The following is a 25,124-nucleotide window of genomic DNA, read 5'->3' on the forward strand; positions in this document are numbered from 1 at the left end:
TGTCTAGCCTAGGATTCCTCCTATACTGGGAGCACCAAGGGGTGCTTTATGGGATAGCTTAGAGGCACACTGTGGTAATTCAGGAATTGATCTAAATCTTTCCATTGATTTCCCCTTTACCACCTGTCTACATAACACATTCTGTACTTACACTTCCCACTGCATAAGGTGACTTTTCATGTATCTGAACATACCATCTCCTCCCAGTGTCAGGGCAGACCCCCGATTTCCAGGGCTGCGTAGTTCCCAGTGCACACCCCTGCTCACCCCACCCACACTTTACAGGCTGAGAGAACCCTATCCATTTTCCTCTCTACCCTGGGCTCTCCAGACTGCAAAGTCTTAATTTTTACATTTTAGCCCAAGGGTATTGGTCATATTCTATGAGTGGCAGCAGGTGTGGAAAGGAGAGGAGCCTAACGACCAAGACTCTTTTCAGCCACAATCCCAGTCCCGTGACAGCGGTGACGTACGCACCAGCCACACAACTTGGGGCCTTCTCCCAGGGGACGCCCAGGGTGGGAACCAGGGCGTTATGGTTGGCAACTATCCAGAAATGAAGTGGGTCTGGCCTGCAGAGCCCAGTTTAGCATGGGAGATGATTCCTTTCTGCTTTCAGATTGCTGATGAAAGCTGTGAACTTCCCGGAGAAAGAACCACTTGCAGGGTGGGACTGGAACAGGGTATAGGTGGGGATGAGGGCGCCAGCTCACCTCCACAATTACTGAGAAAGGGCTCATTCTGAGAAATTCTGATGGGGACAATACCAGGAGTAAAATGCAGGATACTGATAAACCAATAACCAAATTATAAAAAGCAGTATTTTCATTGCAGATACCCAGGGGAAGGAATGTGATGATGGAGTAGTGGGGCACAGTGTGGCTGAAGAAGACAAGAGTGAGGAAACTTACATTAAGATTAAGAGATTCTGCCATGGTTGGTGTGGTTCAGTGGATTGAGCGCTGGACTTCAAAGCAAAGGGTTGCCGGTTCAATTCCCAGTCGGGGCACATGCCTGGGTTGTGGGCCAGGTCCCAGGGTGTGGTGGTGGGGGGCGCATGTGAGAGGCAACCACACATTGATGTTTCTCTCCCTTTCTTTCTCCCTCCCTTCCCCTCTCTCTAAATATATATAAATAAAACATTTTAAAAAAAGATTAAGGGATTCCTTAACCAACAATTAACTCCTCTGGCTACCAGAGACCTCCACCCCCCACTTGCACTCTGATTTGGATGGGCAAAGAGGACACCAGTTTTTCTGAATGAGCCCACTCTAGCCAGAGCCCTGGGCTTTCTGTTTTCTGAGACACTGAGTCATTTCCTCTCTCCAGCTCTCACTGTTGAGCCTTCCTTTTCCCTTCTCTGGAGAAGTGACTCACAGTTGAAGTGTTGGGTGACAATGAATATCAAGGATGGGCAACAAAAATACTCCCGATTGTGCACCTTGAAGATGGGGGATATATTCTGGATGGCGAATTCAACTTGCTAGCCATGAATTACAAGGCGAGGGTGTTAACAATGGCGATAGCTTCATCTCTTTGGGGAAGTGGGGTTCAAGCAGAAATTCACTGAGCTGGATTCGCTGTGGAGACCCTTGTTTTGCCCTTTCCAATGTGTATTTCTGAGCAAGGCACAGAATGGCAGGCACTCAGCACGACAAACAGGGATCACAAAGGCCTGGGTCCTTCCTAAGCTCTGCGGGGCCTGGCTGAGGCCCTGAGGGCTGGCCTGTTTCCTTCTGGGTTGTCTCTCTGGTGAAAACAACTGCACTTCCCTACCGTGGGAGAGGTGAGGGAAGGCGATGGGGCAGGTGCAGGCTCCAGGCTGGCTGCTGCACTGATGCCACAGACCCTTCGGAACAGGGTTACCGAAGACTGCCCTGCATGCGAGTGGACGTGCCGACAGCCCAGCTGTTTTCCTGGATGGAAACTCACCTCCTTCACCCAATGCACTGGATGCAAACTAAATATTTTCTTCTCCTAATTAATGTTCATGAGCTTCAAGAATGAGCAAAACAAAACACAATTTTCTCGAAAGGATGACTCCCTAGCCAGGTTACAAGCTATTCAAGATCAAGGAAGAGAGGTAGCAAAGTCACCCCATGTGGGAGGCCAAACGAGTGGGAGCAGAGACATTCATAAAAGTGGAGAGAAATCTGTGTGTGTGTGTGTGTGTGTGTGTGTGTGTGTCCACGCTGGAGGGAGGGTGCAGCAGATAGTCTCACAACAGAATTCAAAACCTTACTTCTCTAGGAAATGAAGGCAAGAAAAAAAGGAAACTCTCAAAAGCTATTGGTACAATTCCAGAAAAATGAGAAATTTGGATCAGCAGGGACGGTTAGTTTGGTTTTTAAAGGTGCCTCAATGACGAAGAGCTTTTCCTACAGTCAGGAACCTTCCCCACCAACAGATGTATACCCACGCATGTGAGCCCTGCCCTCTCTGGGAGGGTATGTGACCCACAAAGCCCCCAAAGGTCCCCCAACCTCAGTCGGTGAGTCACTGGCAGAGGGAGGAGGAGATCCTGGGACACTCCTGCAGGTTCCCAGCATCAGAGTAACAGTTTATAGAATATAAACCTCCCCGCATGGTGCACTGGACACTCACATCCTCCGACTCACTGCAGTGAGGCTGGGGAGCTGAGGCCAGGCTGTAGAAAGAAAAGAACCTTACATGTTTAACCAGGCAACCTCAGACAGGGGAGATGCCCAGTGAGTTCCCCCCAGGGTCCGTACAAGTGTTGGCAGGTGCAGTCTCTAAGCTGGGCTCTCCTCAGTGGCACAAAGGAGCTGCTTCCCCAACTCACCTGGGCAGGCAGTGGGAAGGAAGGCGCCAGCCAAGCCCATGGAGGCTTTTCTCAACTGATCCTCTTGGGGAAAGCCAGATATAAATTTCATGGCTGGAATGCAAGGGTTATGAAATGCTGGAAGCAGCCCCAAAGAGGGCCAAGGACTCTCCTTCCCGGAAGGCAGTGGGCAGAGGGCTGGCAAGAGCTAGTGGGAGAGGAGCAGGTTGCCCAGAGGGGCCTTCTTTTCTCGGAAGCAAAAAGTAAGGCTCAAGGAAGAAAGAAAGAAATCCCCAGCCTCCGAGGTGGGAGAGCGGCCAGAGATAGGGTTTTTTGTTTCTGAACATGAAGAAAACAAGGCTTTGTGTCAAAAAGCAGTTCTGGTGTAAATGAGCCAATTAGGACACAGCTCGTTATTCCTGGGATTTGGAAGCACAAGGCTGACAGCATGTGCTCTCCAGGGTTAAATGCGCACAGTGAGTGAGCTTCTGACACCGGCTGCGGCCTTGTCCCTGATGTCACATGGAAGGTCTCTGTTTATGATCTGACTGGCTGGGTGAGGCCCACCAGTGAGGGTTGTCACCACCTTAGAGACACAGCCTTGTGCGCCCCTCACAGGGTCCCTGATCACGAGGCAAGGAAGACCACACACCATGTTAATGGCTGAGAGCCGGCATGCTCTCCATCCTTTTGTAACCTTGGGCAAGTTCTCATTAGCCTCTCTGCACCTGAGTTTCCTCACCTGTAAGATTATCCACTTCACAGAGTGACTGTGAGGATGAACTAAACGCATATGATGTAAAGCACTTGGAACACTGCTTGGCACATATGAGGCACGATTTAAGTGTTAGTTGCTATTGAGGTATGAAAGAGCAAGCCCCTGACTCCCCAGGTAGGCCAGAGCCCAGCTGCTAACATCCACGCTCCGTCAGCTCCTCTGGACTGCGGCCTCTTCCTCAGGCCACATATGGACCCGCGAAGCCCCATGAGTCATAGTGCCCCCCAGCCTAGAAAGCCTGACTGAAGGACAACCAGTTGTGCAGACACAGTAAGGCCCATTGGGCTGCTCCCCCACAGGGAGAGGAGCAAACACTGGGGCCCCACACACTGGGGGCTGGCTTCTCAGGCATAACCCATGAGATTTATCTAAAATGGGGTCGAGTCCCAGGGCGGGAAGCACAGATATTACAACTGTGCTTGCTTGTCCGACCTGAGTCCGTCGTCATTGATCCTGAGATAATAGAGAGCTGGAGTCTGGAGGGACTTGAGGGGTGTGTTGGAAAATGTTCTTGGCCAAAGGAGGAGGAACCATTTCTCAACCAACTGCTAACAAATTAGTAACCAGCCTCGAGAACCTCAGAGGAAACGTCCTGATTTCCTCCAAACTGCAGATCCCACCACTTGGGAGCCCTGACTAGGAACCTGAGCTGCAGGAAGGGCAGATACCCCAGAAGGCTGGCACCTCTGGTCTGTTCCCACCCACCTCTCTGTAGCTCAGCCAACTCAGGCCACAGGGTGGAGGCTGCAGCCTCTGCCTTGTGTTGACAGACAGCCCTCGTCCCCGGCTTTGTGTGTGCATCCAGTAGCCCGGAGCCCTGTGCCTTTCTGCAATGTTGGGGGGGGGTGTGTGGGGGCGGTGCAGCAGCTGGGAGTATGCCCAAGACAGGGAGTGAGATCTCAGACCTATAACAGATATACAAGAGGAGCAAGTGGGGTGTGCCTCCGCCAGAGTCCCTGCCCTTCTGCCCAGAAACCCGGACCTTCAGGAGCCGGAAGGGCCATCTGGACTGAGATTGACTACAAGTTATAGGCAATCTGCCTGAGCCTTTGAGCCTTCAAGTACCTCCCAGCCAATCAGCAGTGCCAACAGGGCCTGGAGGGAGAAGCCAAGCTCAGGGCACAAGAAGTATGGCTCCGGGACAGAGTCCAGATTCACAGGTGGAGTTTCCAGATGCCCCACGACCCAGCTTGGCTATCTGCTGCCGCCAAGGGAAGATCATGGTGCCTCAAGCCCACTACTTTGAGGTAGCTGGCTATAGAAACCCACTGGCTGGAGTTGAGAACTGCTCTCAGGTGGTGGGGGGTCAGGGGGGTGGGGGCTTTGCTTGGCTCTTGCCAAAGGGATCAGTTCTTATGGCTTCTGCCTGGTGAGTCCTCTTGGGCAGGCCCATTCCCCGAACAACCCTCCTGACCCCACAATCTGCTCCCAGGTGGCAGCGTTAACTTCAACCAGCTAGGCCTCCCTATGCCATCCCTGTCAACTCCTTCTCTTGCTTGTTAAAATTCCAGGGCACCTTCAGGGCCCACATCTCATGTTCTTCCTCCTCTGAGAAGCCTTCCCTAGCTACTTCTGATCGTGCTGACTTCTCTGCAGTGTATTAAACCACTGCCACTTCTGCGGCTTGTGGATGAGCATCTGGAGCTAGAACTGAAAGAAGCATCTATTTCCAAAACATTGCACCTGCAGATGACTCAGTCCAATGAATTAATTTGATTGTTCATGTGCCCCTAAAAGAGGCTACCCCCAGATGGACCCCTGGGTTCTGAGCCTGCCACACAGCAAGTATGTAACAGAGACTTTTTAGAAGAAGGATGGATTACTCTAGTCTTCCAGGAGTGAGCTGCTTCCCTCTTAGTCCAGAGCACAGCAACTTCCTCCCTGGCAGGCAAGGTTCCTGCTCTGGCCTGCCAGCTCCCAGGTATCCCCTGCCAGCAGCTATTCCCTAGAGTTGCCCCAGGACTAAGAGCAGAGTGGGGTGCCCAGCTGCAGCCCTGCCCACCATTTGTGCCCTACTAGAGGAAAAGAGGTCAGCAGGAAACGGATCTGACCTCTCAGGTGGCCACAGTTTCTCCCAAGGGCAATGGAGGCCCCCCCTGCCCCGGACAGGCAGCAGAGGCCTGCAAGGGACTTCCCTTCCCTGCCCTGGGCCCCATGGAAGGGAGGCAGGAAGAAGGGCCTCAGTAGCAGGCATCCAGTATGGGGCTGGCTAGACAGGGAGGCCCCTGGGGTTGCAGCTATCAGCCGGAGACCAGGCTCCAGGAAGGAAGGAAGGGCAACTGTGGTCGAGGCTGAGATAAGGAGGGGAGCTGCTCTCAGCACAATGGGCTCCCACAAGGCTGGGAGGCCCCAACTCAGATTTTGCCCCAATTTGGCCTCCCACTTGCTCGTACAGCCCATGTAAATATTTACTAATGTTTATATTCCTGCTTTGCTGGGTCCCCTCTGAGGCCCTTCTCTGTGACCCACAGATCCATGTTCCCCAGACCCTAGGGGCATCCAGCAAGGGCTCTCAGCATTGTTCTTTCTCATGCAAGCCACAGAAAGAGGCCGTTCAGGACAAAACTATCCCCTTGTCCCAGTCCCAGGACACTGCTGTCCAGAAGCTGTACCAACCCCCGCTGTGGGCAGGAAACTCACGGGGCCCGGTCGTGGGTGAGGCCATTCTGCCGCTGAGGGTTGATTGGTGGAAGGACAGGTTTGCTGTTGATCTCAAGTCCTCTCCTCAGGGTCTCCCGGATCTGCTCCGTGTCTGCAACAACACCACTAAGTTGTCTGGTGGCCCTTTGGGCTCCCAGCACCCCCAAACCCTTCCCTAGGAAGCTGGATCTGCAGACATGCTGGAGAAAGGCCCCTGTGAAGGCCTCCTGAGCCTGCTCAAGGCATCAGCTGAGGGATCTGAGTGAGTGCGGCGTGAGGACACGGGGATGATAAAGGTGTCATGTTCTCAAGAAACTTGGGTCCAAAGACTGCCATTCTTGTGGAAGACAAGGGCAGGGGTGCTCTGGACCTCAGAGGGCACCCTCCCAGATAGGGCTCTTTTCCACTGTCCTTTCCCTTCCTGCTTTAACACAGGTCCGGACAGGGACTGCCAAGGCCTCTGCTACTGCCCATGACCACCCCCAGACTCTGCCCATGAAGTGGATGCCAGTAAGGGCTGCGAGTGCCCTGCCACGAATGTTCAGGTGTCTCCTACACGAGTTTCTGGGTTCTGGGTGTCCAGCTGGTATCTGCTGAGGTCATCTTCCCACCTTGGCCCAGGGTACTCTGCCTCTCCATGGGTCTGGCAAGGGCCAGGAGGTAGGAGAGGTGTCCCTTGGTGGGATTATTTCTTTGCAAGGTGCTCTGCTGATCTCTGGGTGAGGAATGCTAGTCTGGTTCCCTATTCTGAGCTTTTGGTCTGAGACTTACCTCTGCAAACTGTTAACCCATACAAAAAAGCAAATTAACATTGGTTGCTCAAATGATGGATGATGGAGGTGATTACTTCTCTGACTTGTTATAGTAGCATGGGTTACTTTTATAATTTAAAAAAATATCCAATAATGGTGTTGTTTTGGACAAGACTATGAATTGCTCCTTACATTAACTCTTTTGTCAAAAGCAACAGAATAATTCTAACAACTGTATATGTTCACTTGGAACCTCCCATGGGCTTGGCGCTCCATTAGAACAGGCAGGAAGGAAAGAAAGGAGTCGGATATTTGTGCCAGGGGTGTAAGTTGTCATTTATGGAAAGAGAAAATCTTTCATAAGTGCTACCACATATGTAGGTATTTTATTCAGGACTATAGGTGTCTTACTCTTCAAAAAATAAGAAATGGCAGAGGAACAGAGAAATAGAGAAAAGTTGAAAAGGAAGCTGTAAACACATGCATTTGTAAAAGGCTGCTTTTCTCTTGGAGTTAGTTATGGAGGCCCGTTGCTAAAAACCACAACTGTTCCTATAGCCAAGACCAACATGAGGAGGACCTTCCAACAGGAGGGTCATATCGTCCTCCTCCAAGGCCTCACCTGGAATGCAGTGGGTACAGGGTCCCCTGCCCACAGCCCCTAACACTGTATCTGCAGGACAGTGGGGCAGGGAGGTTTGCAAGCTGGCCTCACACCCAGGCCTCTCTTGTCTAAGGCCTGGGAGGGCCTGAGGCCAGAGTGATCCTCGGGGCTGGCATGGCTTTCAGGCCAGAGCTGGGCCCTGTGTCAATTCCGTGGGTGGCCGACGCTTGTTCTCTTGTACTTGGGTGGACTGTGGCCTTTTCCTGTAACTGTTCTGTGGCTTCCACTCACCTCCCTGACCTCAGACTGCATGGGATAAATCTAAAACACAATGGTCACTGCTGGTGGTGCATTTGAAATACACACAGGAAACACAGGAGAAATGGGTCAATAAAGCTCCCTTATTTCCACCCTGCTGGAAGACTTCACATGCTGTTTAAATCCTGCCAGGAAATAAACTATTGAATGGGCTGTTTACGTCAGAGACCCATCTTATAGAGCCTGAAAGCCAGGCCTGGGGAAAGGGAAAGAGGAGGCCGGTGGCGGCTCCCACCTTTGCCAGAGAGCCGCCGGGGCTGTGTGCCTATGCAGATGCTCCGGCTGTCCTCGTCGTCCTCAGGGGGCCGGCTCAGGTCATCCCAGGCACACTTGGCACTGACACCACTGAGGTTGGAGCCGTCCGTCTCGATGCCTTTGTCAACTCTCTCCTGCTTGGAAAGAACCAAAAAGCCAGCCTTCCTTCAGCAGCCCCATAGCATGGGGCCAACACCACCTTTCCAGCACTTACTGAGCCCTTGCTGATGCAGAGCCCGGGCTGAGTGCTGGAAGAGCAAGATCTCTGATCTTGTTCTGCCTTGGTTACTGACACACCACAGCCTCTGCCAGCCACCGGACTCCTCCAGGGGAGCTGGGGACTAGGGGGAGCCCGGAAGAAGGAAAAGCCCAAGGGAAGCTTCTCCTCTGTCATCAACCTTTCAGTAAAATAACTTTCACAACTGTTTTGGAGCCTCGACTCTGCCCACCACATGCTGGCCTGTGTTACTGATGTGGCAGAGCCAGGAATGACATCCCTGAGGAAAGGCACAGCCCTTCCTCTCCTCCCATCATCCAATAAGAACCCCCCACTCCCACCCCAATCTCCCAGTTGCTGCTACAGAGGACAGGGTGGAAGTTGGCTACAGGCAGGAGAGGCCAGGATAGACCAACTTTTCCCTGGTTCCACATCTGTAGTTTCTCCTTGTAACAGCAGGGGGTGTGGTCACACAGTGAAGCGCCATCAGAGAGCAGAAGGGCAGGACTTCCTGCATTGCTAACTTGTTTGGCAAAGGACTCTGGATGAAGTTTATTTCCTGGAATGAAATGGGGGCCTGGAGGACACTGACCATCTGCAGACCCCTGCTTTTGTGCAGGCCTTGGCACTACTGAGTCCAAACACTCTCCAAATGGCCTTGAGGAAGAGCTGTACCCAAACATCCCTGGGGTTATTATGTCGATAGGAGTCTGCACACCCTTCTCCCCATGCCTCCACAGGCACCAAACTGGCTGCTGGTTGGCTGGGGAGCCTATCTGGGGAAGCACAGGGTAGGCTTACGTGAGGTCCTTATTTCCTGAGACAGGCCCTGCCTTGGATGCCTCCTGCTCATCAGCCACACTCTCCTCCTTTCCAGTGCTACCGTTAGCCTGGGCAAAGCTGGGATTCTGAGCAGAGACAGGGATAGGCTGAGGAAAGGGAGCAGCTCCATGCTCCAGGCAGGAGCCCTGGCTTGCTCAGGGCGGAGCCTGAACTTATCTCTCTCTACGGGCCACCTGAAGACCCTCACTGAAGCAAAGAGCTAAGGACACCTCTTGGCTCAGCTAGCTAAGACCACTTACTTTATAAGTAAAAAAGAAAGAGTTAAGACCCAGAGAGGTTAAGGGACTCATTTAGGCACACAGCTAGCTGGTGGCAGAGCTTGGAGCAAAGGAACAGGAGCCAGCTCTGAAATGAACCACTTGTGAGCAGGCCCCAGGCTGGCAAATGTGAGCACAGAGAAGTTCCCATGTGGTGCACAGAGCCACCAGGAAAGAAAGCTGGACTTTCTCACCAAGGTCCGCCTGCTTGCTTTTAAAGACCACTAGGTGCTCTTGGTCCTGCTGGCTGGTCTCAGGGGAGCCTAAAGATTAGGAAGAGAACCATTCTTGGCATGCAGAGAAAGGACAGGCTGCTTACCCTACTAAGATCAAAGGACCAGGTTCTTTCTCAACACTTGGCACCTATGACAGAAGCAAAACAACAGCCCACAGTGTCCCATGCTGGATCCCAGTGCGGCTGTAGAACAAGGGCTTAGGGAAACACACCCTTGGTGGTTCCTGGTTCTTGCATAAGCAGAAGCTACAAGGAAACCAAGTTTAAAGCAGAGATAACAGAGGATCCTGGCAGTAAGTTGAAAACTTCAGTGTTAAAGGCACTAGGAAAATAGAGGAGCATCATCTGTGAATGAGCAGGGTTTCTGCCCAAGAACTCAGAGGTCTACAGTAAAGGATGTGGGAACTGCTGGCTATGTTTCTACCTGCTACCTCTTCCCTGCCATGTTTTGTCCCTCCCAGAGGACATGTAACTCCTAGCAGCTGCCTGTGGCCTACCAGATTTTTACAGAGGCGTAAGGGATGGCGGGGGTGGGCAGACACACACCAGGCACGTTATTAGCTGTCCACTGCTCCTGCTTCATAAGCAGCCCGTAAGCAAGGAAATTATGCTTTATGACTTTCAGAATCCACCTGCATGCAAAAAGAGAGCTTCTTCTAAAAAACCAAAGACGACATGGAAACTCTATCGCTGCACCATGTGGGTGGGCAACTGCAGGCCCGTATGTAGAAACACTTCCTTTACCCACCAAGAAATGCCACCCTACCTGGGGAAGGAGCTTGGTGTCTGACCGCTCAAGAAGGAAATCTATCTAAAAAGGGTCTAAAATCATTAGCTCAATCAGGCTGCCTGCTGCAGCTGGGCCGTGTGGGACAACGGCATCCACTCTTGTCTGTTACAGGGTGGTGGCGGCAGTGGTGGTGGGGGTCCCTGAAAGAAAGTCCGTGTTCCTCACAGAAGGGAGTAGTGGGAAGGGGAATTCTGGGCAAGCAACACCTACGATATGGATTTAGTTGCTGGTGATCTTTTTTTTAAAGTCAGGTTTTTTGATATATGATTTGCATACAATAAAATCATCCTTTTTAAATGCAAAAACACATGTGTCTGACACCACTTTTCCTGGCCTGAAATCTCTGCTCCCTCATGCGCCCTGCAGAATTCAGGGGACAAGTCCCAAATCACGCCACATTTCTACTCACTCACAAATAAAGCTCCTCGTTTTCCCAGGATGAAAGCCAGTGTTATTTGGAAGAGGCCTAGGCACAGTGTGCTAGAAAGGTTTTCCTCACTCAAGACATACTTGCAGGTGTGGATCGATCTCAAATATGGTCTCTCCCCTCCGCATGTCAGTTATCAGCCAGGGGCCACCAGCGCTGTGGACAAAGAAAGGGAGCAGGAGGGTCTGGGCTGGGCCTATGGCCTGCCCCGTTTGCTGCCCCAGAACACAAGGGAGTAGTTAGTGGTCGGGGGCCATCAGGGAGTGAGTTGGCAGGGGCCCCAATGTGAAAACCCAGTGCCTGGACAGCAATGCAGGGAAAGCCCACACGTGGGGGAAGGAGGGAGGCCCACCCCCAGGCCTGGGAAGCCAGGCACCCACCTGGCAGGGAGGGGATGTACTCACATGGGCACCGTCCGCAGCAGCTCCAGGATGCCCTGCCCGTTCCACTGCTGGGCTGCATGGAGCTCCTCAGTGCAGACGCCAACAATCTGAGACCCAGGGACAAGATGCCATTGTGTGTTAATGGCCATTCCTCCCACTCATTTAGAAGGTCAGCCACCCAGGCCCTGACAGTGCCACCTCTAGCGATGGGACTACAGGCAGGATCTGTGCTCAGGGGCTGGCTCCCTGAGGAGGGAGGAGTTGCCTGGCCAGGATATGGATGGATCCACAGTGTGGCAATGAGGCCTGATTCTTGCTCCGTTATGGGAGGTCAGTCAGGTGGCTGGTGATGCGAAGTCTAGCCCTAGACTGTGGAGGAGAAAATCAGGGCGCTGCCAACTCAGGATGGGTCCCGAGCCCAAGTCCAAAGAAGCAGGGGAGGTCCAGGGAGATGTTCCTGCCCAGTCTAGGATCATGGGGAATGTGAACAGGAGATTCTGGAACCCTTTAAGCTTGAAACAACAACCGAAGGGTCCCACCAGCTGGTAGAAAGCTCTCTTCCTTACCAGACGCTGAGCCCTTAGTAAATCTCAAGGGACACAACTGAACCTTCACATAGGCCCCATCGGGATCACAAGGAGGCCTTCTGCAGCCACGGAGGGTGCACACCCCAAAACTGCACTCCTGCTGGGCGTTCCTGCGCCTGTGGCTGCCTGGGTCTTACCTAGTTCACTGAAATACCCTGTTACCCACCTCAGCTACAACCACTCTCTCCTACCCAAATGGCCCTTCCCTTTCCCCCCTCTCCCATCTCTGCAGGTTCAGATTGCCTGAATTGAACTGACAAACCTTCAGAGGGAGGAGAAAATGGGAGAGGACCTAGGAACTCTTCCATTCCCTGTGCTTCTCCTACCCAAACCCTCCTTCCCTCCCGGGACTTTTTCCACAAAAGGCTCGAGCCCGCGCCCAATCTGTGCCTCACCTGGAGGAAGGTAACTACCCCAAAGGGTGTCTGCACGGGCTGCATCTGCGGGTCCTCTGTCAGCAGCATGTGCTGAATTCTGGACTCACTGTTATCCAAAGGGCTGTGCCAAGACACATGGTCCCCACTGCAGAAGGTGTTCTCTGTGGGAGAGACAGGAGGATCCTCGGTGTTCGAGGCCCTGCATCCAGACCTAGAACTCAACCTGGGACCTGAGAAGCCCCGGCTGGTAGGCTCCTCAGGCTTCCAAGGTAGCCCCTGCGAAGGAGGGGAAACATTCACACAGATGAGAGCAACGAGTGCGGATATTTTCCCCAAACCCAATGCGCTCCTGCTGGCCAATCCTGCCAGGCTTCAACAGAAAAGGACAGGCTGCTAGTGCACATGCTCATTTGGCCTGGCAAAACCAAAGCCTTCTGGCGTCTGCTCCACTTCCTCAGCACCCCCACTTGTTTGAGGTGGAGGGGTGGGGGTGGGGGGCGCCATGACTGAGCCCACCAAGAAAGAATAAAGTGCTTTATTGTGGGGCCACCTGAACCCAAGTCCACAGGGAGACCGGAGGGCAGGGAAAGCCGTTCACCTTGGAAAACCAGACCAGGGTTTCTGTGTTGCTGAAACTGCTCTAGAGAGAATATCCAACTCTACAGGGCCTGTGAGAGCTGCCAGCAGCTTTCCCGCAGCAGACGGGTTCCGGGAACAGTCCCTCGGGTGAGAACACTGAGGCCTGAACCAAATGGGGGTCTGAATCGAGCCTCACCCACCTTGGCAGAAACATTCAGCCTGGTGGAGTGGCTGTCTCCATGAGGACACAGACATGGTGCCCAGGCTGCCCAACAGAAACGTGCAGCTGCGGCCACCTCACAGCCTTACCACTGAACTTCACACGGGTCCATGACTTAAAAAAGTTAAGGTAGTGTAAGCACAAGGGAAAAACCACCCACGTGGTATGAAGTCTTCCACCACCTCGGCCCCGTATCTTGGGTGCCCTTCCAAAGGAACTCTGCATCCACAGGCTCTTTCTATTTTTCGTCTTCTAATACATGCGATGGTGCACCACTGTGCATACTTCATGTATCTTAGCGTCATTTCCCATCAACACACGGAAAGCTACCCCACTCTTTCAATGGCTGCATGGTAGTTCACTGTGGTCTATCACACATGATATGGGAATCTCAACAGCTGATGTCCCTTCGCTTTCACTTTTTATCAATATTTGAAGCAAGGCAGGAAACACACACACACACACACACACACACACACACTCTGGCCTGAAGGCCTGTGAAAGCTTCTACTCTCAATTGTCTTGGTCTGAATACCAACTTTCTCAGAGTCAGCTGAGCTTACACACCACTTGTCCTGAGGGTTATTGGTCCTGACCTCAAAAGCACTGATTTAGAGGAAAAAGAAGGACTTCTTCCTCTAGGAGACATGGAATGATGAAGGGGACAGAGAGCACCACTCCAGGCAGAGCCAACTAGAAACCCCCAAATCCCCAAACATCTGTTGGACCCACTCTTCCCAGATTGCCTCTCCTTTTTTTTGTTTTTACAGAAGTGCATGCCTATTAGTAGCTTGCGTTCTCTGCAAGCTAGAAAGAATACAACAGTAAAAAGACTGAGTTAGTAATTAAAAGCCTCCTCCATAATAAAAGGTCCAGGCCCAAAAGGCTTCACTAGTAAACCCTATCAAACATTTAGAGAAGAATTTATACCAATTATTCACAAACTATTCCAAAAAATAAAAGAAGAGGTAACACTTCACAATTAATTCTATGAAGTCAATATTACCCTGATACCAAAATCAGGCAAAGGCACCACAAGAAAAAAAAGCCAGAAATTAGTATCCCTGATGCACAGACACAAACGATCCTCAACAACATGCAGGCAAGCTGAGCACACAACACACGCAAAGGGTTCTACATGAAGACCAGGTGGGAGTTAACCCAAAACGTGCAAGGCTGCTGTAACATAAGGAAATCAATGAAATATACTGTGTCAACGGAATAAAGATTTTAAAAAGTACATGCTCATCTAAACAGACACAGAAAAAGCACTTGGCAAAATCCAATACTCTTCCATGATAAAAACACTCAAACTAGGGATGGAATTTCCTCAATCTGTTAAAAGGCATCTACAAAAACCTACAGCTAACATCATAACTGATGGTGAAAGACTGAATTATCTCCCTCAGGAACAAGACGGAGATTCCCACTCTTACCACTTCTATTCAATGTTGTATTAGAGGTTCTAACCCGGGCAAGCAGACAAGAAATACAAATCTAGGTTGCTTGGAAAAGAAATAAAACTATCTATATTTGCAGATGATGTGATCTTACATATAGAAAGTCCTAAGGAACCCACTAAAAATCTATCAGGATAAACAAGTTCAGCAAGGTTACAAGGTACAAGAGCAATGTATGAAAATCACTTGTATTTCTATACACCAGCAACAGACAACCTGAAAATAAAATCTGAAAAACTTCCATTTACAGTAGAATAAAAAAAGAGTACAATACTTAGGAATAAATTTAACAGAATAAATGTAAAAGTTGTACTCTGAAAACTACAAAATATCAAAATATCGCTAAAAGAAATTAGAGAAGACCTACATAAGTGGAAAGTTAGTCGATGTTCGTGGATCAGAAGACTTGATATTATGAAGATGGCAATATTGCCCAACTGATCAACAGATTCAATGCAATCCCTATAAAAATGTCAGTTGCCTTTTTAGCAGAAATTCACAAGGTGATCCTAAAATTCACGTGAATGTGTAAGGAACCCAGAATAGGAAAAACAATCTTGAAGAAGATGAACAGAGGAGAAAGACAATCTTTCCAATTTCAAAACTTGCTACAAAACTACAGTTATCTAGACAATGTGGTGCGGGCCTAAGGATAAAATTTGATCAACGTAACAGAAGTTAAGAGTTCAGAAATAAACTTTCCAATTAATGGCCAATTAATTTTGGCCAATTAATTTTCAACAAGAACACCAAGATAATTCAATCTAGGAAAAAATAGTCTTTTCAGCCAATGGTGCTGAAACAACGGGATATCCACATGCAAAAGAATCAAGCTGGAACACTTCCTTACGTTATAAGCATAAATTAATTCAAAATGAACCATAGGCATAACTGTAATAGCTAAAATTAAAAAATTCTTAGAAATGTAGGAGTAAGTTTCTGACCTTATATTAGGCAATGGTTTCTTAGACAGACACCAAAAGCACAAGGAACAGAGAGGATAAGTAAATTGTACTTCACTGAAATTAAAACCTTTTGTGCTGCAAACAGGACCATCAAGAAAATGAACAGAATTGCAAATCAAAACTATGATGAGATACACTTTACATCCATTAGGATGGCTACTATCGAACAAACAAAAACCAACCAAGAAAATAGTAAGTGTTGGTGTAAATGTGGAAAAACTGGAACCCTGAGCACTGCTGGAGGAAATGTGAAATGGTGCAACCGCTGTGTAAAACTGTATGGTAGTTTCTTAAAGTTAAATGAAGAAAGACCATATGATCTAGCAATTCTACTTGTGGGTGTGTACCCAAAAGGACTGGAAGCAGAGACCCAGACATACATTTGCACACCCGTGTTCACAGCAGCATTATTCACAATAGCCAAAAAAGGGAAGCAGCCCAAGTGTCCATCAGTGGATGATGGATAAACAAAATGTGGTGTTTACTTTTCGGCCCTAAAAGGGAAGAACATTATGACACATGTTGCAAAATCAACAAACCTTAGAGACATCCTGCTGTGTGAAATAAGCTAGTCACAGAAAAACAAGTATTATGCGACCCAACTTATATGTGCACCTAGAGTAGTCACATTCATGGCGGCAGAAAGTAGAACAGTTGCCAGGGCCTGGGGGGAGAGGGTGACGGGGAAGTCAGTGTTTCACGGGGACAGAGTTTTGGGTGGGGAAGATGAAAAGTCCTGGATATGGACAGTGATGTTGGTTGCAGAACAACATGGATATACTTAACGCCACAGAACTGTACCCTTCAAAATGATTCAGACGGTAAATTTTGTGTTATATATATTTAACCATAATTATTTTACTAAAGAAAGTAAAAAGGCAACCCTTGGAACAGAGAAAATGTTTGCAAATCGCATATCTGATAGATAACTAGAATATATAAGAAGTCTTGCAGCTCCATAACAAAAAGACAAGTAATAAAAATTTTAAATGTGTAAAGGATCTGAAAAGATCTTTCTCCAAAGAAGATATGTATATAAATGGCCAATAAGCACATTCCAAGATGCTCAACGTGATTCGCCATTAGGGCAATGCATATCGAAACCGCAGCGAGATACCGCCACTCACGCCCACGAGGATGACTCGAGTGAAAGGGGCACTTGCCGGTGAGGACGTGGGAAACTGGAACCGTCAAACGTGGATGATGGGATGAAAAACAGCAGAACTGCTTTGGAAGAGTTGCGTGACCCCATAAAATGGTAGACGCGGCGTTATCATCTGACCCAGCAATTCCACTCCTAGGCATCCACCCAAGAGAAGTGAAAACACGTCGGCACGGACTTGTCCGCGCACGTCCGCGCCGTAGTATTACCGACGGTCCCAAGGCGGAAACAGCCCGAACGCCGCCAGCCAGCCAGCGGACGAATAAAACACGGTGCCCCCACACAACTGGATATTCTTTGGCAATAAAAATAAATGAAGTACTGACATGGCACTTCATGAACCTTAAAAACAGTACACTGACTGAAAGAAGCCAGTCACAAAAGGCCATGAGTGATGCCATTTATGTGGAGTCTCCACAACAGGCGGAGAGATTATGCAGACACATTAATGGTCGCCCAGGGCAGGGAGGGTTAGGAGGAATGGGGAGTGACTGGTGCGAGCTGGCTTTGGGGGTGATGAAAGGGTTCCAGGGTTCATTGTGTTGATGGTCTCACAACTGGGAACAACACAGTATGTGAATTATATCTCAAAAAAGATGTTAAAAAGGCCAAAAGGGGGATTCTGGGGGGAAAGGCAAAGCATATGAAGCAAGGCCAAGGCCCTGGCCTCCTTGCTACCACCCCTCAGGGCAAGCAGCCCCAGCTGGGAGAAGCCTGGCTCCCAATGCCCAGACATCACAGCATATTATAGGTCTGTGTGACCTGAACAATCACCTAGTCCAACATTTTCATTTTCCACAGGTGAGAAGTGATCCTCGAGACTGCCCAAGGTTATGGGCGAGTCCATGGTGACGGCCACAGTGTAACATTCCCCGAACTTCCGGGCCATCCACAACACTGCCAGGACTTTTAACATGTATCTGTGTACCGCCTGTGCTATCACCTGTGTTCCCCGCCTAAAACTGCCTTACTTTTTAAAACCTAAACAAACTGACTGTAAATGGAAACTTCCTAACACAGCACTAAATAGGGAAAATCAATGTTGCTAACCGTAAAGTAGAAGATAATTTGGTAACTTCAAAATAACTGAATGCAAACAAAATATTTAAAATCTCTGACAGATGCTGTTGCTTACTAACACTATAAAAACTGAAATGAACAAGAGTCAAAGAGAGGTTCGAGGTTCAGAGTGCGCGTCACTGCAAACGGACAAAATCAGCAGGGCTGAGTCAGAGCTGAGGATGAAGGGAGAGTCCTCCCTGTGCACGTTCCTGAGTGCCCTGCCCAGTTACCACCTACAGCTCCTGCTGGCTTTGGCAAATCGTGGCCTGGTGGTTAATTCTTCAGGCGGGAAAGCCCTGCTCCTATCTGCCCCTTACTAGTTGTGACCCTGGGCAACTTGTACACCCACATCTAAGGCTGTCTGCCCTCTAGGTGCTCTTCGCTGCTGTGCATTAGAAGTGCAGCACAGCGACGCCCACCCAGGTCCCCATCCCTTTAGCAGGAAACCAGACCAGCCACAGAGCCTGTAGCTAACAGCAAGTGCCAGTAGGTGGCATCATCACTCCTCGTTTACGAAAGCAGTTCCCTCCTCCCCTCCAGTGGCCCCGGGTCTAGCTGACCTCTGGTCTGTAGAAATAGACCCCAAACCTGGAAGGGACTTAGGCTGGAACAGGGAAAAGACTGAAAAGGTAGGAAGGCATGACCTTTAGTTAACCAGAATTGACATTTATTTAAAAATAAATGTGGCCCTGACTGGTCCAACTCAGTAGATTGATTGAGTGCCGGCCTTTGAACCAAAAGGTAACCGGTTCAATTCCCAGTCAGGACACATGCCTGGGTTGCAGGCCAGGTCCCCAGTTGAAGGCGTGTGAGAGGGAACGTATAGATGTATCTCTCGCATATCGATGTTTCTCTCTCTCCCTTCTCCTTCTAAAAATAAAAATAAATACAACCTTAAAAAAAAGTCGTGTAAGCCTAAACTTTAAATTAAGAATGACCAAAAAAGTATACTTAATTTAGGAAGGAGTGCAATTTAGGCGGCTGGGAGGGGAGACCCTAAGGCAGGAAAGGGAGACAGACCCAGCTGCTGCTCTGGGACCAGCACATCTCGAGTTAAAGGAGGGCAGGGGAGGAGACAGCAAACTACCCCCAGAAAGGGCTGGAGAGCAGGAGGTGAACACCTTCCAGCCAGGGGCAGGTTTCCTTCCCTAGCTCTGCCTGATGGCAGAACTAGACTTATTAGCTCTGCTGTGGCCAAGGAAGTCTTTCTTAACAAAGAAAGGGCCTTGGTCACAGTTTTCAAGCCTGGGACAAAGCCACAAAGGGCTCATTCTTGAGTCCGGTCCGGTCTTTATTTCTGGATGCTGGGCCCCATTCTGTGTGGAGCCACGGCAGGCAGCGGCACTCAGGCCCCAGTGCCCACCCCAGGAAGCTCTCAGCCCCCTTCAGAGGGTTTTCAAATGCTAATGATGCCTCGTTTGGAGGCCTGGTGGTTCAGTCCAGTGGTTAGAGGAGCTCCTCCCTCTCCTTTCCTCTCTGGCTCCCTGAAGTATCCTAACTAAGACATTAAGATGTAAATCTCTGGGATCCCTACCCAAACCTCACAGCAGAGGGGCCCTCTGGGGTCTGAAGGCAGGCCATTTCAGGGGAGGCCATTTCCCTCTTCTCTGAGCTCTGCCTCCAACTACCACGAAAACCTCCCTCAGCTGCTGCTTGTTCTGCAAGCTCTCCAGAGGGGCAGTACCACTGCAGGGCGGCACAAAGTGTCCAGAAACCGCGAGGTACAGTTCTCCCCTTGCTTAGCTGACGATGAGGCTTCATTACACTATGTCTCTTTCCCCATTAGCAAACAACTCCCTGGCAAGAACTCCTAAAAGTTGGGGTGGCGTGGGGTGGTGCATGGGGGTGCAGATTCCAACTAGCCCCACAAATTGACCCTATCCCCATCCTCCAAACATCCAGCTGTAGTTATGGCGGTTTGAAGTTGGACTTGGCCAGATGTAGTAAGTTAGCAAATTCTAGTGAAATGGGTTGCAGAAGAAAATGGCTATTGTTTGCAAAATAATTAGTGCTGCCTTTGAAATACTTAGAAACAAAGATATTCTTCAGGAGTTCTTAGTTCATCCCAACTCTGGAGAATGACTGTCTCCTTTCTGCGTGAAAGGACAGGCCCAGTGAGGTTCTACACAATACTCCAGAAAGCAATGCCAACCCCCACCCCAGTGCTCAAAATTAATGTGCCTGGTCTGAGAGGACAGGTTAATATTGTGTTTTGGAGACCAAAAGAGTGGCTTTCTCAGGGCTGAAGCTGGAAGTCCCGGAGTCAAAAGCCCTTCTGAGTGTTCTGGGGTAAGTTACACACTTTTGGAGGACAGAGGGCAGGGGCAGGAAACCCAGCTAACTGTGTCAGGTATCAAGTAAGTGGCTGGTCTGCCAGAGGTGTTGTAGAAAGGCCAGGAAAATAGGAGGTGGCCCGAAGTAGGCTGGCAGGCTGGAGTCTGTCCCCTTTGGGGTCAAACAATGGCACAGCCATCACAGTCTTTCAAGAAACAGTCTCCATCTTTCTCCCCTTCTTGGTACTCACAAATTACTTCGACAATTGGGGCCCAAGTGTGCTATATGAAGACAGAGCTGGTTCCTAGGAGGGCTTAGCAGTTCTTCTCTAAAATGCCACATGTGCCTGACACAGCCTCAGCAACACAGACTTCGGATAAGGGCGGGCAGGTAGCCTGTCCTCCTGTCTCTGAAAAGTCGCAGGACGAAACCAGCACACATGGGGAGAATGTGATGACTGCTGAACACACCTCCCTTCCTAAGAAGGTCGAAGCTACTGCTGCAGCCACCGTGAGCTGCTCGGTGGAGCTGGGCCCAGAGTGGGTTTCCTCTGAGATTGAACACGAATCCCTTAAAGCCAATGAAAGGCCTGCAAGCTAAAATATACTTACGGGAGCAGAAACACAAGTCTGCATAGGCCCAGGCAGCCTCACCACCCCACGGTGAGAGGAGAAGACAACCTGGAGGTTTTGCTAAATGAACCAGCTCTGGCTGAGGCAGTGGAGGAGGTAAAGTTCAAAGTCAGTCCTGTTGGCCTCTGCCCAGCTCAGATGCTCCTAATTGGGGCCACTTAGTCTGCCCATGCCTCCCCTACTGGGTCCCTCACATAATCCTATTCTAATTTCTAAAGCCCAAGGGCTTTCTCCTGGCTCTAAGCCAAGCTGGAGGGAAGGGAGTGAAGCTGTGTGTGCCTAATCTATTTGTTTCTTAGTACATTTCTAGAAATGAAGAGGTCACAGGATATAGGACAGCCTGAGGTCACTGCTCATTCTGGGGGGAGGTGCCCACAGAAACTACAAAGGGCACTGGCCTCACTGTCCAAGCACCCTAAGTCCCAGGGGCTCCTTCAGGCCCCTACCTCCACCTGACAGCACCCACCAAAGGAAAGCCACCAGCCCTCTTCACACTGGGGAAGACCTTTTCCTGGTAACGCCAACTCTCCTCCCCCCAGGGACCCAGATGAAGCTGTCAGTGAGTGCTTCCCTGCCTCCCCACCCCTCCTCCTCACCCCATCGCCAAGCTAGAGCTAAGAGCTCAGTTCAGAGCCTTGCACAGTGGTGAGGCAAGACCTGCCCTAGAAACTAACAGCAGTTGAGGGCAATGACATATGCACATCACACGGGAGCAAAAAGCAATTATGTCCTGGGTGACTACCTTTTAACATCCGAGTGCTAAAGGATGCAAGGAGAGGCTAAGAATGGGAACCTCTGGAGCTTGGAGGCTTCAGCGGGTACAGAACAATGGGATTCAATTTGGCGCCCCTGCCCCTCTCCGCACACACGCACAGCAGACAAGACGCTTGCAGAGAAGGGGGTCCTAGGAGCGCAGCTGCCCAACAGCCCCACCGCAGGGTTTCAAATCAAACTCCTCCCGAAGAAGGCCAAAACAGAAGCCTTTCTTTAAGAATACAAAAATGACAATAAAACAAACAAACCACGTATGGGAGAGGGAGAGAGACCGATTCTCTGCACGTGTGTTATGAGCTTTTATGGCTAGCAGGCAGAGTTCTTCACAGCTGGATGGTGGCCAGTTGTAAAGTTTTCCCAACCTGGTCCAGCGGTGGAAGCAAGAATGAACCCCCGCCCCCTCCACCTTTTTAAAGTTCTGAATGCAGTTTTGTGACTTGAAAAGTTACTTTGAATGCTTGGTTAGAGAGCTTCTCTCAACTAATTGTCTGATACTAATTTGGCGAAATGTGGTTGCAAGACACTCTGCAGGAAAAAGGTGTGCTGTACCACTTGATTAAAAAAAAAAAAAAAAGCGAGAGGAGATATGTTTGCTCTTAACAAACTGAAAGGAAACATAAAGAATATTCCTTAAAGGTTTTGCCTCGAAATCAAAGGAATCGCCAAGGATTAGAAAGCTAGTCAGGGGAGACTCAAAATTGTTTCCCTATGTATTTTCTCAAAACCTCTGGCTCTCCAGCTTCCTTCCCCTCCCTCAAAGCCACATCATAAAGGCAAAGAGTAAAGTATAAGGAAAATCCCTTTTATAAGCACGGAAACTCAGCACACTGTTATACGGTTACAGCAGGGCAGGTGGGAGGCTGGCGGGCTGCTGGAGCCCCTGAGGACCCTCACCCAAAAGGCAGTCTCCGGGGGCTGCAGACCTTTCAGGATTGGCTCACTACGCGGCAATGGTGTGGTCCCCCCAGAAATGGACTGTAGATCCCAGACACTCACCTTGTGCCTGCATACCTGGGGCCATGGCAGGGCCACCTCATGCTCCCCGAGGTGTGGGTGAGCACCTCACCTGCAGAGCTCAGCAGGGGTTTACCCGCCACAGCTTGAAGCTGTCGCCAGTCGAATCTGATTCACTCATCCGCACTGTGCCATGCCCTTGTGTAAGGAACACAGGTCCTTGCTCACCATTTCAAGAAGGCCTTGGGCACTAGGCTGGCAGGTGCTTTCACTTTTCTTTTAAAGCAGCTCCATCTGTTTAGACACCTGTCAGGATGGGGAGGAAGAGTCTTTTGCCCAGAAGCTTGTGACTGGGCAATACCTGCCCTTGCTGCTCCCACTCTCCTTAACTGGCACTCAGAGGGTCGCCACCTACACGCAGGTCAGATTCTAAGCCCCTTTGTTCTTAAAGCCAAAGTGGCTGTGAAGGTTTTAAACCCATAGTCCCCTTATACATTTCACCACGCCTCCCCTGGCCCCCAATGTCAGGAGATCCTTTGAAGCTTTAAAATCAAGCATATGCGTCTATTCCTTTCATCTTTTTCCTGAAGAGACTAGTTAAATGCACAATGAGAATCCACGTAGCTGCCAGACACATGTAAACCAGCACAGTTACTTTGGAGGGCCACACGGCAGAACCTACCAATGTAAAAGGGACGCTCCCTTTGACCTAACCATTCTACTTCATAGTATCCACTCTAAAGTGTCCACACATCCCTGAGGAGGACGCACAAGGGCACTCACAGGATCTGCGCACTGCTGGCAACAGCGGGCAAGTGGACACCACCTAAAAGTATGGCCAAGATATGCCTTATCCATACTACAAAATCACAGACAGCAGCACCAAGAATTGCATAAATTTTTACATATTGACATGAAAAGATTTCTAAGATGCACTTCAGGGGAGGCTGGTGGGCTGCTGGAGCTAATTTAAAAAATCCAACTGGGAAGAGGTGTACAATTTCACTTACATGAAAGAAGGGAAAAAGCAAAATCCAAAACAGTTCAATAGGTACCCAGAAGAAGGTGAGTCCATCGAAGAAAGGCCTGCAAGGACTCACACCAGAGGAGAGAGTGGTTCCCTCAGGGAGGGGCCCGATATTGGGTTGTGTGGTTATGAAGAACTTTATCTGTAGAATCTGAATTTTTAACCTCAAAGATGTACTTATGTATTACTCATACACTTAAAAAATTAGGGGAACCCTTCCTCGGCATCGCTGAGGTGCAGCAGGAGCCCCTGTAGCGGCTCCCGCAGCCAGCAGACTGGCCACTGCGACGCTTACTCTGAGTGCAGTGTAAGGACGTGAACCAGCCAGCTCTCTAGAGGACCATCCTCGGCTCGCATCTAAAACGTCACCAGTGGCGGTTCCAGCAGCTTAGCTTTTAAGTTCCTGAACAAGCGCACCACCTCCTCCTAAATTAACCACACTAATTACTGATGCTGGTCCTTTTGCCACAGACTTCAAACTTTTCCCATTTCTTTTTTCTTCTTCTTCTTTGGTGGTTATGGTCAGTTACATAAAAAACACCTCCCTCCCCCTTGCCATTTTTGTTCTTAGTCCTATTTCTGTACACTGCACATTGGTTTTTACTAGCATTTTGAGCATTTTTACTGCTTTGCAGTTCAGGATTAACACTGCCCTTGAAGTATCTAAAATCTACGATCAAAATGGTAGACACACCTGCAGACCAACAACTGGACAGGCGCAGGTGAAGACACTGCACCTACCTGCTATTCCCTTCTGTTGGGGGTGGGAGCAGAGCTGATGCACTTCTGCTGTGGAGCAAAGCTGCATTTTTATCTATGAACATTCCCAAGTCAAAGAACTTTAGCGTAGCCCTCATTTTGCCTAAATTCCAAAGAGGAAGGGCATCTCGCCCCAGAGAAGTCTGGAGATCAGGAGGCACACACTGCTCTCCTCTGGCTTTGCTGTCATTTTGTGCTTGTGTGGGGAGTAGAAAGAGTTGTGGTCCTCGCACTTATAGGCTAGAGAGGTGCAGACAACAACCATCTTTGTTCTTCCTTCAGGAGAGTGGATGATGAGGCCAGAATGTGGCTCTGGCACTTTTCAAAAGAAGAACCTGGTTCTGCCCTGGCCCTACATACATAAAGCATTTGGTTTCCAATTAAACTGAAGAGAGAACCTTTCGGGAGCCAGGTGAGGAGTTAAATAGATCAAAAAGGAAATTCTTAGCTCAAGTGCTGTCCTCATTACAGAAAACACGTCTCTCTTCATCCAGACTGCGAGTTCAAACACAACCAAGGGTGGAGCCGGGATGAAGGAGCGGCAGGTCTGGTGTGGCGCTCGGGGTTTCTCCCAGCCTTCTCTGGGAGAGGTCACTGCTCCGTGGGCCACCAGACTCAGTCCGGCAGCAGAGAAAACTGGGTGAAGCAATCACACCAAACCAACAAATCTCAGTCCTTCTTCCCAGCCACACTGAAAGAGGTTGAGGAGAAAGGAAAGCTCCTGGTATGGAGGGACCTGAGCGCTGGGAGCCTGGCTTGCAAAGAATTCTCTTTCACCTAAGCCACTAGGCCCTGGCCAGGCCACCATGTAACACTGAATTCAAACTTCTCCAAGGCACATTTTTAAAAAAATTCTTTTTTCACTTCTAGTCGGGCACTTAGGCTTCAGAAGCAAACAAACAAACAAGTAACTTATTTGTGAATTTCAAACCAAAGTAGAGAAAATAATGCAATGAACTCCCATATACCCATAACCTGCCTTCAATAACCATCAACTCTTATACAATCCTG

The 25,124-nt window shown here is 49.7% G+C and overlaps 1 protein-coding gene across 2 annotated transcripts in view; it reads right to left on the reverse strand.

Moving 5' to 3' along the window:
• Positions 1–25,124, reverse strand: part of SUFU (SUFU negative regulator of hedgehog signaling) — a 97,172-nt gene that overhangs the window by 24,033 nt on the left and 48,015 nt on the right. The window contains exons 4-8 of one of the 2 annotated variants that reach the window (XM_024555684.4): positions 12,264–12,406; positions 11,303–11,388; positions 10,982–11,054; positions 8,110–8,266; positions 6,201–6,312 (exon numbers count right to left, since the gene is read on the reverse strand). In XM_024555684.4, coding sequence (XP_024411452.1) covers positions 6,201–6,312; positions 8,110–8,266; positions 10,982–11,054; positions 11,303–11,388; positions 12,264–12,406 — 571 coding nt within the window. The remainder of the gene's footprint in view (positions 1–6,200; positions 6,313–8,109; positions 8,267–10,981; positions 11,055–11,302; positions 11,389–12,263; positions 12,407–25,124) is intronic. The other variant, XM_024555685.4, reaches the window with a different exon arrangement.

This window comes from Desmodus rotundus, chromosome 4 (genome assembly GCF_022682495.2).
Source record: "Desmodus rotundus isolate HL8 chromosome 4, HLdesRot8A.1, whole genome shotgun sequence".
Lineage (NCBI taxonomy): Eukaryota > Metazoa > Chordata > Mammalia > Chiroptera > Phyllostomidae > Desmodus > Desmodus rotundus.